Source organism: Zosterops lateralis (assembly GCF_965231275.1).
Source record: "Zosterops lateralis genome assembly, chromosome: 21".
In the NCBI taxonomy this organism is placed as follows: Eukaryota; Metazoa; Chordata; class Aves; order Passeriformes; family Zosteropidae; genus Zosterops; species Zosterops lateralis.
In genome coordinates this window covers 7,853,877-7,869,217 of record NC_139781.1, presented here as the reverse complement: position 1 = coordinate 7,869,217, position 15,341 = coordinate 7,853,877, and the positions used below count along the sequence as shown (strand labels likewise).

The 15,341-nt window shown below is 48.9% G+C and overlaps 1 protein-coding gene across 1 annotated transcript; it reads left to right on the top strand.

Moving 5' to 3' along the window:
- Positions 1 to 769: 769 nt before the first annotated feature.
- Positions 770 to 15,019, top strand: UPRT (uracil phosphoribosyltransferase homolog). Its single transcript, XM_083876243.1, has 7 exons — positions 770 to 1,071; positions 6,618 to 6,660; positions 10,268 to 10,337; positions 11,248 to 11,310; positions 12,216 to 12,377; positions 12,945 to 13,043; positions 14,103 to 15,019. The coding sequence occupies exons 1-7, from the start codon at positions 785 to 787 to the stop codon at positions 14,207 to 14,209; spliced, it is 831 nt and encodes a 276-aa protein (XP_083732369.1). The 5' UTR covers positions 770 to 784; the 3' UTR covers positions 14,210 to 15,019.
- The last annotated feature ends 322 nt before the right edge of the window (positions 15,020 to 15,341 follow it).

Genomic DNA, 15,341 nt, shown 5'->3' with positions numbered 1-15,341 from the left:
AGCCTATTCTTTGTTGTATTGCTTGTATATTGCTGCAACAGTCTTCAAGTATTTCATTAAGTATTGGACAGTAAGTCACGAAATCCGGTTACTTTCTCATCTCCTGTCAGTCTTTGGGCTTTGGTGCTGTCGGTGCTTTGTTGCTCTCAGGCCGTGGAGGGGCTGCATTTTCCTGGGAGGTGTTTCCTGGGCCCTTTGGGACTCCACCTCCTGTTGGATGTCCAAAATGCACAGAGCAAGGAGCAAGCAGGCGTGAGGAATTTCAGAGTGTAGATGACTTTGTGGCAGAGAGGTTCTATTGCATTTGCAGGGGTGTCCCTTGGAAAGTTTGGCATTGATGTGTAAGATGTGGCATTGATTAGTACATTTACTGAAAAGAAAAAAAAAAAAAGGCCAAAAACCTTTGTTAATTTTCTAACTCCAACAGACCTCCTTTCTCAATTTAAAAACTGAGTGACCCAAAGGAGGCTTTTATGCAGCTCGCGAGGGCTGTCCCGCAGCGTGCAGTGTGGGCAGGGGCAGGGCCGGGGCAGGGCCGGGGCAGGCTGGGGCAGGACTGAGGCAGGACTGGGCTGGGCCGGGGCAGGCTGGGGCAGGGCTGAGGCAGGACTGGGCTGGGCCGGGGCAGGACCGGGGCCGGGGCAGGAGGTGCCCGCCCGGAGCCGGTCCCGCCCCCGCCGCGCTCCCGCCGGGGCTGAGCGGCGGCTCCGGCCGCCAATGGAGCGCGGGCGGCGGGCGCGCTTCCCCCGCCCCGGCGGCGCGCACGGGGGCGCGGCCCCGGCGCATGGAGGCGATGCCCTGCCAGAACCAGCGCCTCGGCCCGCGGCCGCAGGATGAGCCGCCGGCGCCCGCCACGGCCGCGGGGAGCGGCGGCTCCCGGCTGATCCGCTTCGCCGAGCCCAGCGATGACAGCGGCTGCCCCAGCCCGGACAGCAGCAGCAGCAGCAATGGGGTGGCGGCGGAGCCGGCGGTCCCCGCGGAGGAGGGCGGCGCGCCGGCCATCGGGCCGCAGCTCAAGCTGCTGCCCATGAACGACCAGCTGCGGGAGCTGCAGACCATCATCAGGGACAAGTGAGCCGGGCTGGGGCGGGTAGCGTGGCCCGGGGAGGAGGGCCTGGGAGACAGAGGGGGATTGTCGCTTGGCGCTCACTGCATCCCTCCCTCTTCCCGGGAGGCGCAGCCCCGCCGAGCCGCTCTCAGCCGGCCCCGCCAGCGGAGGGTTTGCCGGCGGGGTCCTGGCCGGGCTGTCCCCGGGGCCAAGGCCGGCAGGGCAGGACAGGGCAGGACGCGGTGCGGAGCCCGGTGCCGGCTGAGCGGGCGGGCGGCCATGTCGGTGACGCGGCCCAGGGCAGGCACCGCTCCCGGGGCTCCTCCCGGCCCAGAGCGGGGCTGCGGGACCGACACAGCGCCTCGGCCGGGCTTTACACCCCTCACACACCTGGGCGGCCCCTGATAGGGGTTTTGCACACCTCTGCCCCGCGGGCGGCTCGGAGCCTGTGTGCCACATCATCAGCGCGGGGAGCGGGCGGTACAGCGGGTGTACAGCCCTGGGGAAGGGAGGCTGTGCCTTGTGGAGCTCGGTACCGCTCTCTGCAGAGCGAGTCCTGCAGGCGGGATGGGCCTTTCCCAGGCTCTAACCGGGGACAGCTGTGAGCACCGTGTTCCCCAAGGCAGCCCAGGTGTGGAACACGTCCCTCCCCTCTGGTCACTGTGCTTGTTCAGCACTGGGAAGGTGACAGTGCTGTATTAAATATATCATGCAACATAAGACCAACTTCAGTAGCATCCATCTGTTTATTAAAAATTACTGGTTTGCAAGAACCACCAGCAAAGAGGTGTGAAATCAGGCCTTTCAGCAGGGTGATCAGGTTCTGAATAAAACTCTCCCTTCCTGTGACACAGTGGCTTTCTGACATCTGCAATAAGTCATTGCAGAGACACTGTTCTTGCTGTGTTTCACCTCTGTCCATCTGCATATTCCACATCTGTCCATCTGCATATTCCACATCTGTCCATCTGCATATTCCATGTCTGTCCATCTGCATACTCCACGTTTTTGCTGTTTTCTGCCTCTTGAGGCTTATCTTTGTAGCTAACAGTAATTCATTTTTTTAATGCAAAAACTGATCACCATTTCTCAAAGACAGTACCTCCATTAATTTTATTAACTTAGCTGAGCCTCCTTACCTTAAACTAGTTTGTGGAGGATTTTCCTTAATTTTCAAAGCATTGTGGGGAAAAAACAAAACCTGGCAGCAGGAGCAGCAGAGGCAGAGCAGTCTTGATGTAAGGAGGGCACTTGTGGCAAGACCACACAGAAGATCTGCAGGTGAGGACACCCAAAAAAATGAAGCTGGGAGTGGGCAAAGCAGAGAGGGAATCCAAACTAGGCTTGGTGATGGCCCTTGGAATGCTTTGAGGTTAGTGAAAACCATATAGTTTTGATGTCTAGACAAATACTAGCGATGTAATTACTTTACTCAAGGGTTTTATTATTAATATTTTGTTGTACACGGGTTTTGACTTCTTGCAAATACATTTAAGAGGTTTCTGGTTACAGTGAGCTTATCCAGAAAGCAGCAGCTGCGATTTAAACCTGAAGGACATTTTTTTAGAGTTACATCAGCTTCATTGCACAAGACTTTGGTAAGAGGAAGTGTAGGATAGGACTTGTGAGCAGTGAATTACTCAGAGCAGCTGCAGCAATCGCAGACTGTACTTTATTCTGAGTGTGATGTTGCCCTGGGAGTGGGGATGGAACTGTCACTTCCAAGCTCCCTTCCTAACCAGTGAGGAAAATCGGGCAGCAGCCTGCTCAGAAAGGTTGGCTTTGTAGGTAAGGATGGCAAGGAAACATTTTTGTATTCTGTCCCAGGAGTTCAGCTGCATCTCATTAAGAGACCTCAGCCTGGCCCATTTTAGTGCCTGTCATTCAGAAAGATGCTGAAGGGAGAAGAGGATATTTTAGGCACTGTTCATTAACCTTTCCCTGGGCAGCTGCAATCTGCCCTAAGACAACTCTGCAGCTACTGTAGCATTCAAACCAGGTGCTAAAAGAAACTCCTCCTCCTCAGAACCGTGGCTCAGAGCAGCCACTGGTCAAAAAAATCCAATTTAAGCTGATAGAGGGGTGTGTTCACATACAAGGCCTGGAAAGAGGGAGAAGCTGTCATCTACAGGCAATTAGAGCCCTGTCACTTAGACTTTCTGGATTAAAAAAGAACAGGTACCACCTTAACTCAAGGAGAATATTTAGATTCCTTAACACTGCAGAGGATGGATGTTCCAAATACAGCAATACCTGAAAATGGCAGACATTAAAAGGCAAGCTCCTGGGGAGCGAGAAATGGAACAAAAGTAGGGAAAATCCCAGTCAAATTTGGATTATTATTGTAAGTGAGGAAGGTAAATACTCAGATGGATAATTCCAGTGAACTGTAAGGTAGAACCAGGCATGCTTACATGGAGCAAAGAATGGTCAGGTCAGGTGCAGAAGACTTTGGGGACTATATTTTGTCCAGAGCTGCTCAGAGAAGTGGAAAGCTCTTTCCTTGTTCTTGAGAGGATTCAGAGAAAGAAATGATGGTCTTTCAATTGGTGTTACTGTAAAGAAAAACCCATCTTCATGTGGCTGGTCGTGGTGTCCCATGGGATTCAGAGGTGGCTGGTGGGTCAGGAGTGTCCTCCTGGTAGACTAAAATGTCACTTTTGCTTCCTAAAAATTAACAAGAACTTGGTCTGTGTGCCAGAGTCGGGGAGATGGATAAATCACCTCAACTTAACTGTGCCTGGGTTTCCTCATTTTCCCTCAGGCTTGTCACTTTTCTGCTCAGCAAATGCTTAATGGGGGCAGGTGCATTTTGTACTGACTGGGATATGAACCTCAAGTGCTCTGATGGGATGTGAGCTGATGCACTGAAATATTGAACATTCTAGAACAGTTCCAGTCTCTTTACAAGGAGGGAATGATCTCAAGGTAATTTCTTGCCTCACAGAGGTGAACCAGGGATCTGGAAGCTGAAATAAGTAGTGCAGTGATGGGTTTATATAGAAACAAATTCATTAGCTCAGGTTGGCAGTGTCATTTTAACTCATGATTTCACAAGAGATACAATTTAAATCCGGATAGTTTAAGGTTCTTGTGTCTGTTGGGTGAGATCATTCTGTGGTATTGTGCTAAAGCTTTTTATTCCCTATAGAACAGAGTGATAACTTAGAAATGGAGATAGCAGAGTGGTTGGATGTGCAGCCCTGGCTGCTGCACAGAGCAGGGGGATTCAGGAGTGTGTAACCCACCTGTGCTGGCCAAGGACAACTGCTGCAGGGAGGGACCCCCCTGAATCCCAGCCCCAGCAGGGAAACAATTAACCACTGCAGCCCATTAAGTCCTGAAGTGCTGCAGGTGGAGCGTGGACCTGTTCCAGCTGCATCATCTCCCTGAATGCCAACAGCTCATCCAGTGCCTTCAGTTTTCTTAAAAACCTTTTACAAAATCATGAGTAGGGAAGTGGCTTTTTTCCAACCTGGCCCTTACCCTGGGTGTCTCTCAACAAGAGAACCAGGAATTGCTGAAGCCCCAATACCTGCAGACCTGACACTGTTTGTCACTAGTACCAAGTGCTAAAGCAGGAAGAAACCCTGCAGCTACTTTATATCACAACACAGTCCCAAAAAACCCATTTCTTCTCACCTCCCAAGACAGACACTGTGACATCAGCCACAGTCCTCTGCCTTCAGAAACGAAGTGAAACTCATTTATATTGTGTAACACAATGTTCCTGCTACAAGTTAGGTTTTAATGCCTCATATTTTTAGATGTTGTCTTGATGAAGCAGCTGAAACAGTTTCTAGTGTGACATGCATCGTTACTTTCTGCATTTCTATCTGGTATTTAAGGAGACCAGTTACAGTGTTTTCACATAAGCTCTTTTTTTTTTTTTTTTTTTTTTTTATTTTTTTTTTTTTTTTTTTTTTTTTTTTTCTGCCCCCTGGCAATTCTGACAGGATGTGGGGTTTGAGATTTGGTCACAGCTTTCCAGCTGCCCCTGAACACGAGGTCTGACATTTTCTGTATTACTGTTATTTGTGTGCACTGTGGTTTTCTATTGCCCTCCCCTTCTCAAAAACCAGGTGTGACCAATGAAGGGTGTTCAGTGAACTGAGCAGAGGAATGTCTGTGTCTCTGCAAGGACAGAGGAGTTGGTTCAAAGCCTCATAATCTGCATTAATAACTCAGAGAATTCACTCTAAACATGTTATCACTTTGCAGTTAAAACTGTGGTCTGGATGTTGTTGGTTCTGTCTTACACCTATTTGTGAAATTCAGCTAAGTTTTCTGAAATGCCAATCTGGAAGAACCTAGATGTGCCACTTAGCTACTTCTCTCTTTTAAAAATCCTTATCTGCACCACAGAGAGAAGTATGAAACTTCAATAACCTCAATAAAATCAGATCATATAATTATCTAGATATAGGGTTGGGGTTTGTTGGGGGTTTTTTGGGTTTTTTTTTTTTTTCAGTTTTGGGGTCTTTTTGAGCATTTCCTGTCTAGTTAATGTCAAAATAGCAGAAAGTTAGGAATACCCTGTCATTACCAGAAAGAAGGAAAAAATAAAAGCAAACAGTATTTTAACAGAGTGTTATTAGCAAAAGGAAAGAAACTAGATTAAGTTAATGCTCTTTTAAAAATCACTTTTTTAGAGTGGGGGATAAGTGACTGGTTCCCAGGCAATGAGCAGGCAAACCTTTTGACTTTAATTCATGTAAGCATGAGGTGTCTCAGAATCTTGGGGATTAAATACAAACTGGTATTTAAGGAGACATGCAGAGTATCAGGGTTTGAAAACATGAGAGGGATTAATGGAACATTTAATTTAAAAGTACTTTTTACCGTGTTGGTGCTGAATGTCTGAGGGTTTTCAAGGCTACTGTCCTGTGAGTTTTGGCTCCTTGGTTGGAAATGTGCCCTGTTCTGGTGTAGTGAGAGTTGCTCTTGGCATGGGAAACAAGGTGTTAAAGCTGCTTCTAAAATTCAGCTTTTAACCTTCCATTTTGCCTCCTGAAGGAGCCAAAAACCACACAGGCACATGAGAAAAACTAACAAGAGGCAGAGAAGTGTTTTCATAGGAATGCTCATTAATCCCTGCTCAGTTTAACCTCACATTCACTGATCTGATCACATCAGTGAGTTCCAGATAAGGCAGGATGGAGCTCCTGCTTATCAGGTGTGTTGTCAGCCCTGGGTTAAGGCTCTGCATGATCATTGTCCCCACAGGTTCTGACTGACTGGAGGAGAGGCAGGCAAAGCTCACTTGCTCAGAGCTGCAGGGATATCTGAGCTCAGGAGGTGTTTTGGAACTGAGCTGGAACAGCATTACCATGGGAAACCTACAGAACATCATCCTCTTGTGTTTAATTGTTACCAGCACAGAGCAGCAGCAAGAGCCAAACCCCAGTGCTCTGCCAGCAACCCACAATGCAAAACCTCTGGGAGAAATTTAGTGTATGATAGGAGACTTTTCTCTGAACTGCCTTGGAATATAGTATTGAATACTGCATTTAAGCAATGTTCTTAAAGTTATTCCCCAGCTTAAAATGTAAATTATTATCTTTTTCAGGAAATCCAGTAGAGGAGACTTTGTATTTTCTGCTGATCGTCTGGTAGGTGAAAAATTTCTTGTTGATATTGTATTTTGCAACTTTTCCATAAAATGGGTTATTCAGAACAGAAGAATGCTTAGCTCAGAACAGAAGAATGGTGATGTGACAACAACTTTTGTACCCAAAGGAAATTGCTGTGTGACAGCAACTTTCTCTACAGAGACTTCTGTTCACTGTTTCATCTCAGCGGGTTCCAGAACCCATGGTGTTACCAGACACAGCTACTTGAGGACACAGGCCTGTAGTAATAAGAGAATTCTGTTCAAAAACAGATGCACAGAGGTTGCAGATAATTGAGTTTTATTTTGAAGCAGCACTTTTGATCTTGTGAGCAGAGCAGTACAATTTCTTACAGCCTGGATGTTCCCAATTGCTCGCATGCAGAAGTGCCTCCTGGCACTTGCTTTGTGTTAGATTAGTAGCTCTGGGTGCACCCACATGGAGAATTTGTCTTTAGCCATATGGTGGTTACTGGCAGGCACAAAGCAGTTTGAAGTTTTCACATGTTTTAGTGAGGCAGAACAAAGGCTGTAGGGAGTGCAGCCTTTATCTCATTTAAATTACAGAAAACCCCAGCACTTGCTACCACACACACACCTGCTTGTGTCCACAAGGGTGTTTGTTTTTTGCAGATCCACTCTCATTAACAGAGGGAAGTGTTTTCCCCTTCCAGCATAGTCCAGAGAGCATTCACAGTTACAGCCACAGCAGGCTGTGATGAGCTTTCCTGTGATGAGCCCAATCTTAATCCAGGTTTGCTCATCTTAATCCAGGCTTGCTCAGGTTTAGATATGGCCACAACCTGAGATTGTGACTGCAGTGCTTTTTATCTTCATGGCTTTCCACTTTCCCCTTCTTGAGGGTGTTTCCTGCATTCCAGTACCTTATTGTCAGTAATTAGCAGGAAGGTCCTTTTTCCATGTACCTTCTCACCTTTCCTGGGGGTCCTGCCCTGTGCTGAGGCAAACACTGATTTTTTTTCCCCCTCTCATTGCTGGAAACTGCAGATCCAGGCAGTGGGTTCAGGTCCTTGCACCAGAGTCCTCTCAGGGCTTCAGCACAACCAGAACCTCTGTGTGCTGGTCCTGCAGCTCTTTGCCACAGAACCTGCTGCTCTGTTTTCCATTTTGTAGGAGGAGTTTTGCACAAAATAATATGTGATCTCTCATTTTCCAAATATTTTTCCTAGGTGAGACAAAGAACAGTTATAACTTCATGTGGGATTTGGTCTCTACTAAACTTGGCAAGGTGCAAACAGTTCTGACTTGCCATGTTTTCCACCCAGAGAGCAAACAGAGTTTAATGGCAAGAGGCAATGCATGAAGAAAAGTGTGGGATTAGAGGGGAAGAGGAAAATGAGAATGAAGTTAAGCTTGGCAGCTGTTTGGGGCAGTGTGCCCTGAGGTCACCAGAGGGGCAGGTCTTAAGGAGGGAATATTCTAAGGGTGATGGATTTCTGGTGGGGCAGTTTTTTTCACACGTGAGGAGATGACAAAGGAAATGTTTGAAGACACTTGTGAGCAAAAGGAGTTAATGGTTGATGGAGGTTGGCAGGGAGTGTGTGAAAGCCACTGCCAGGGCTGTGATCCTGAACCTGAAAGGAGTGAGATTAAAGTCATGAGGAGGAAGAAGGACCAAGACAAACCTGTGTGGTGTTTGTGAAGGAGGAGAAGCAGCTCCTGGCATGGGAGACAGTCAGTCCTGGTGGTGGTGGTGGAGCTCAGGGCAGGTGCTGGGAAGGGCACAGAGCTCCTCTCAGGGCAGGAGGAGCACCCTGATCTCAGCACCCACACACTGGAGACACTGAATTGCTGTCACCCTGCTGGTGCTTTGCAGCCCAAAGCACATTTTTGGGGGGTGACTGGAGGCCTGAATGAATTTCTCAGCCCTACCAGCAGCTCCCTGTGTAACACTGACCAGGTCACTCCACCCTTCTGCCCTCCTGCCTCTTTCAGGGGCTGAACATTCAGAAATGGTTTGAAATGCTGAGCTGCAAAGAGCTGTACAGATACAAAGGATGTTCTGCCTCCTCTTCAGCTTCCAAGAAAAGCCACACATAATGGCTTAGAGGATTTTCTGGTCAGACTCTTCTGCCTTGGGACCAAAGCTTTGCTTCCTGTTTCATGTGGGGCTGTAATAATATCAGTTTTATCTTCTAAGGCAGCCACCTCTCTGGGAGAGGAGCAGCTGGTTCTTGGAGCACAAGAGAAAAGAGGAGGAAATTAATCCCTGAGTGTGGAGATGGCAGAAAGCGCAGTGCAAAAATAAGTGTTTTATCCACACTGACAAGTTTACAAAGAATCCTTCCAACCTCTGTGTAAAACACTGATAAGTGTAGGGAGATCACAGAGATTATTTGACCATTAGACCTTCACTGGATTACTCTAAACTTTTGGCAGATTATGTGTAGCAATATCAGCACCACAGCAAGATGAGAAAAGCTTTTCTTCCAAACCCAGCAAATAGGTTGGCTTTTTTTTTTTTGGTGAGTTAAGTTCAAAAACATAAAATAAAAATGAGTACAAATGTCCCAGAAACTGACCACAACCTCTGAGTATGGCTGCCACAAATACAGCTTTAGGAAGAAAAAGTTGAACTAAAATGACTAAAAATACCTTGAAAGAGAGATTATAAATATAAGGGACCATTTCTAGCAGAGGCTGCTTGTGTGCCAGGAACTGGGGCAGAGTGGAAGGACAGAAAAGACCTTCCAGGCTGCCCTGTTTCTGCAGTAAGAACTGCCTGAGGTGAGCAGCACACCTGCTCCATCCCAGGAGCATTTCCTCACTTCTGCAATCCCACAGTGACTTCTGAATGATCAGTGATTTTTTTTAGTTAAAGCTCTTGCTTGGCTGTAGCTTTCTTTGAGCAGTTGTGGCCTGTGAGTCTTTGGCTCATGAACAGAGAGAATTCTCCCATCTTTAATACCCAGAGCATCCGTCAGGACAATCATTGTGGTGCTGATGGATGTGCTTTGTGCTTTGCAGGGCAACACCAGGGGAGTCATGAGCTGCCCTTCCACCTGCACCATCCAAAAGTGCAGGATTGGCAGAGCACCAGAGGGAAAGCAGAGCTGGCAGGAGCTGGGAGATGAAGAGGATAAAGAGATTCCTAGACCTGCTGACTTGTTTTTGGCCCCTGGTGGTGTGTGTGCATTGCTGCAGCTTCATCTGGGGCAGTTCTGGCAGCCCAGCTGCAGTTTAGTCCTAGAACAGGGATGTGAAAATAGGGCCTGGCTGAGGGGGGGCTTCCCCTTTCCCTCATGGGGATTTCCTCTCAGCAAATGAAGTTGCATTGGTGCCTCACTCATCTGTTGAGAATAATTTGTCTGTGAAGCCTCTGCCCTGCCAGATGTAAATCAAGTCAGTTTTATGATTGCTTATGAACCCCTCTCTTTCAGTTTTGTTTTGTGATGCCTTTTTTTTGATTTGTGGCCAAAACAGGCCCCATCCCCAAAAGGTCTCTAAATTCAGTCCCTAATTGCTGTTAAAGAGACCCTTTTAGACCCTTTGGGCTCACCCAGTCCTTGCAACTACTGCTGCCATGTAGTGCCTTATCTCCAGAGATAACAATCCCTTTAAGCTGCCCCATCTCTTTGGTTCCACAGATCAGACTCGTGGTTGAAGAGGGACTGAATCAACTGCCCTACACAGAATGTACAGTGACCACTCCAACAGGTACGTGGGAAACCACCCCTGGGAGTGGAACTGATGTCAAAATACATGGAATTACTCCTGAGGTGGAAGGGACTCAGGGGATCATTGAGTCAAACTCTCTGCTCCTCAGGGAACTGCTTAAAACTGAACTCTGCATCATCCAGCTGGTCTTTGAACTCTGACAGACTTGGTGCCACAAGCACTTCCCTGGGGAGCCCAGAGCACAGAGTGACTGTCCCTGCTGGTTTAAAAAGCTACAAGGCACATAACAACACAACTGAGCAAAACAAATCAACATTGTCATTTTGCTAAGGATTAAATGGGTCTTGCAAAACCATGATGAAAATGTAGCAGTGTTTGTGCAAGATCAGTTCACCTGCCCACACCACAGCCTTGAATTAAAACTGATGACATTAAGGAACTGATGACATTAAAACTGATGCTCATTAAGGAAAAAGTACTTGGCACAAGCAGCTCAGCCTTGCCAGCCTAAATCTGGAACTGGGGCCAGAGTGAGAATGAGCAGGAAGTGAAAAGTGGCTGTGTTTGCACCAGAAAAAAAAACACTGCAGGAGTCGTGGCTCCTCCTGTCAGCTGTAAAGATCTGTAAGGTTACAGATACTCGGGATGGGACCTCATTACCTGAAGCTGTAATTGGACAATTAACCCCAAAATGGAAATGGACCAAAACTTATGAAAGCGTGAAAACTCATCATCCATCTTGGGTGTAGCCACAGCCAGGCTCTTGAACTGCCCAAGGTGGATCCTTTGAAGGCCTTTTTATTAAATCCCTGCTTTATTCCTTTAACACTGGCTGGTATCCGTGTCACATCTGTTACCATCAGTGACAGATCCAGGACATCTCCTCTGTGTTCAGAGAGGGCACAAGGGAGCAGCCACTGTCCCTGAGCCCTGGTTTCTTTCCTCACAGGACACAAGTATGAAGGAGTCCGGTTCGAAAAGGGAAACTGTGGGGTCAGCATCATGAGAAGTGGTAGGTGCTGCTGAAGGAGCACACAGTAAATGCTTTGGAAACCTGTAAGCAACTTCCTTTCAGAGCTGTGTAACAACAGGTTTACCTAAATTATTTCTTACGTATCCTTGATAACAACATGTCCAGGGATATCCCCATTAACCTTTAAGGAGACAAATGGCTGGAACAATCTCCTGTGGCTCCTCCCTGGCAGCTGCTCCCTGTGAGGGGCCGGGTGCCCTCCCCTGTTTCCCCTGTGCCCAGAGCCAGGGCCCCACCAAAGTCCTGGTACTGCCCAGGGCTGGGCAAACCTTTGGGTCTGTGCTGTCAAACCCAGTGACCTCACACTCTGCCCCACCCCGTGTCACCGGGATGTCCCCAAACCCCACCTGCCCCTGCTGGCTGGGGACACCAAACCCGGGGGCTCAGCAACGCTGAGGAGACTCAGTTTGCTGCAAACAGGGGGAAAAGGGGAAGAGCTTCAAGTGTTCTAATGCTTAGAACTGATCACCAGCACAGGGGTGGGACTGTCCCTTTGGGGACTGCCCCTTTGGGGAACTGTCCCTTTGGGAACTGTCCCTTTGGGGACTGTCCCTTTGGGGACTGTCCATTCAGGGCTGTCCCTTTGCCTGTCCCTTTGGGGACTGTCCATTTGGCACTGCCCCTCGGGGCCTGTCCCTTTCCCTGCAGCCCTTGTCCCCAGCCCTGTCCCTGCCCCAGCTGAGCAGGGTGTCTCTCTGGCAGGGCAGCCCTTGCCCCCAGCCCTCTCTCAGAGCTGAGCAGGGCTGTCTCGGTGTCTCTCTGGCAGGGCAGCCCTTGCCCCCAGCCCTCTCTCAGAGCTGAGCAGGGTGTCTCTCTGGCAGGGCAGCCCTTGCCCCCAGCCCTCTCTCAGAGCTGAGCAGGGTGTCTCGGTGTGTCTCTGGCAGGGGAGGCCATGGAGCAGGGCCTGCGGGATTGCTGCCGCTCCATCCGCATCGGGAAGATCCTGATCCAGAGCGACGAGGAGACGCAGCGAGCCAAGGTCTACTACGCCAAGTTCCCCCCAGACATCTACAGGAGGAAAGTGCTGCTCATGTACCCGATCCTGAGTGAGTGTCTGCCCCCAGCACGGGCAGCCGGGCTCAGCCAGGCTCCTCTGAGCGCTCAGTGCCTGCTCTGAGAGGAAATTTCCACATTTCAGGGGCTTTGATTGGGTTTTCTGCTTGGTTTAGGTGACAGAGGAGAGAATTTATCAGGCTGTGCCAGGACACAGGTGACAGAGGAGGGAATTGATCAGGCTGTGCCAGGACACACATTACTCAGCTGCACCAGTGTGAATGCAGAGCAAATCGTTTGGGCACGGCTGCTTTGGGGAGAATGGCTGAAATTAAGACTTGATATAGATTAAATTATATGAATTTTGCCATGGGAAAAGACCCAAACAGTTATGAGACACTTCTAGAATTAATATTATAAGGAGTTCCTTGGGATGAGGTTCCTTGTCCTCTCCAAGTTCTGCCATTAGGTGACCAATATTTTCTACAAGGAGCACGTGCAGAGGTGATGCCTTTACAGTGGGAAAGGACAGAATCCTATTCAGTGACACCTCAGACAGCTTAGGGCAAGTTCAGTGACCAGAGCAAACCCCTAAACCCTGTCCCTGTTTGCTCTCCCAGGCACTGGGAACACGGTCATCGAGGCTGTCAAAGTGCTGGTGGAACACGGGGTCCAGCCCAGCGTCATCATCCTGCTCAGCCTCTTCTCCACCCCTCACGGTGAGTGCCAGGGGCACAGAGACATCAGTGACACAGGGGACAGGCAGGGCAGGGCTGTGCCCTGGGGACAGAGACATCAGTGACACAGGGGACAGGCAGGGCAGAGCTGTGCCCTGGGGACAGTGACATCCTCAGTGACACAGGGGACAGGCAGGGCAGAGCTGTGCCCTGGGGACAGTGACATCCTCAGTGACACAGGGGACAGGCAGGGCAGGGCTGTGCCTTGGGGACAGTGACACACTCAGTGACACAGGGGACAGGCAGGGCAGAGCTGTGCCCTGGGGACAGTGACACCCTCAGTGACACAGGGGAAGGCAGGGCAGAGCTGTGCCCTGGGGACAGTGACATCAGTGACACAGGGGACAGGCAGGGCAGCGCTGTGCCCTGGGGACAGTGACACCCTCAGTGACACAGGGGAAGGCAGGGCAGAGCTGTGTCCCTGCCATGGCAGCATCACTTTGCTCAGGGCAGGTTTGGGGTTTTTGGGTTGAATTGTGAAATGGAACCAACAGTGCCGTGTTTGGTGTGGGCAGTGAGGAGGGGACTGGAAGTGCAAATGGTAGAGTTTTCTAACAACAGGAGTTTGCAGCACTGCCAGGCCCAGGGCTCACAGCCAGGCCAGGCCAAGCCAGATGCTGCTCTGGACCACAGAATGGGGGGGTTGGTGCAGCACCAGAACAACAGAACTGGCCTGGCTGCAGGTTAAAGGGGATCTAAATGAGGAACATTTGCTTCTCTGGGAGGAAAAGAGGATCTTGTGTGTTGTATTAGAAATTGGCCATGGCAGAAATCACGATCAAAAAACTCAGCTGGACTGCAGAGCAGCCTGTAACCACTTCAGTTGGGAGTATGTGCATGGGCAAGGCAATTCCAAAGAAGAAAACCCCAAAAAAGCAATCCCCTAAAGTCAGGCAGTTTTCCTCATAGATGGTTTGCTGAGCAGGAACAGGAAGAGGAGACAGGAGCACAGAGCCTGACTTACTTTTGGAATGTTGCTGATCACCATTTGACATGGGCTGAAGCACTGTAATCATTATTGCCTTTCCTGTCTCTTCCAAGGTGCCAAATCCATCATCCAGGAATTCCCAGAAATCACCATTTTAACTACAGAAGTGCATCCTGTTGCACCAACACACTTTGGACAGAAGTACTTTGGGACAGACTGACAGTCTTGGAACAACTGGATATGACTCTATGGCATTACAAGAGGTTTTTTTTATATTTTATTACTGTTGGGTTGGTCGAGGGCATGTTTAAAGACCTTTTTGGCCAACTGACTGGACAGGGATCAGGTACAGTGACAAAGCACTCCAGTTACACGGTCAAGCATCTCCATGTTGGGGTTCTAGAACTGCCACACTTTGCTTTAATCTATTTATTCTTCTCCAGCCTGTCTGTGGCCTCCTGCAAGAGCAAAATAAACCCAACTAAACCCCAAGGGAGTGTCCTTCATTTCTAGGGTCACTTGGCATCACTCCAGCCACAGCCACTCCCAGTGTTTCCCAATCTCAGGGTGCACTTGGATCTCAGTGTCCTCCTGAGCAGCCACATGGATATTTGGTCTTTGCCTTGTGGCCAAGAACCAAAGATACAACTCTTGGAGTTTTGCTCTGCAAACATTATTCTCAGATAGTGAAAGGGTCCTGAATCAAGGAGATTCCTGTTGGAGCACAGGTACAGACTGGGTGGGAACTGGGGGTGGGAGCAGCACTGTCTGTGGACATTCCACACCCACAGAACTTGGGACTTCTAAGAGACAAAACTTGTGGCTGCATCAGTCTCACCAACCCTTTAAATGACAGGAAAACTGCAGCAAAAAGCTGGAACTTTTTGATTTTGATTTCTAGTCCTGTTGACAGAGCACCAGAGCCAGAAGACAAGAGTGGCCCTCAGGGCTCAGCAACTTTCCAAAGCCTCAGAGCACCCCTTGTTTGGGCCACATTAAACATCAAGCTCCAGCCAAACCCTTTTTCTTTAAATCCCCTTGGCATCAAGTACACCATACACCCCCTGACTGTAACTTTGGGGAAATCCATAAATACAATAGAAACCATTATTTTTTTTAAAATATATCCATATTCTACAATTGTAGGATTAGGGAATTTTGTCTCAAGGAGTGTCCTTACCTCTCATCAGAAGTCTGGGCTGGCCTCACCAGTGCATCTTTTTGTCACAGATAAAGAACCTTCCCTGTTCCAAGCAGTAATTCCAATTAATTAATGTTGTGTAACACTTCCAGAGAGGGGATGTTTAACCTGAGCACAGGAAATAACCACTCCCAAGTCTAATGAATTAGCC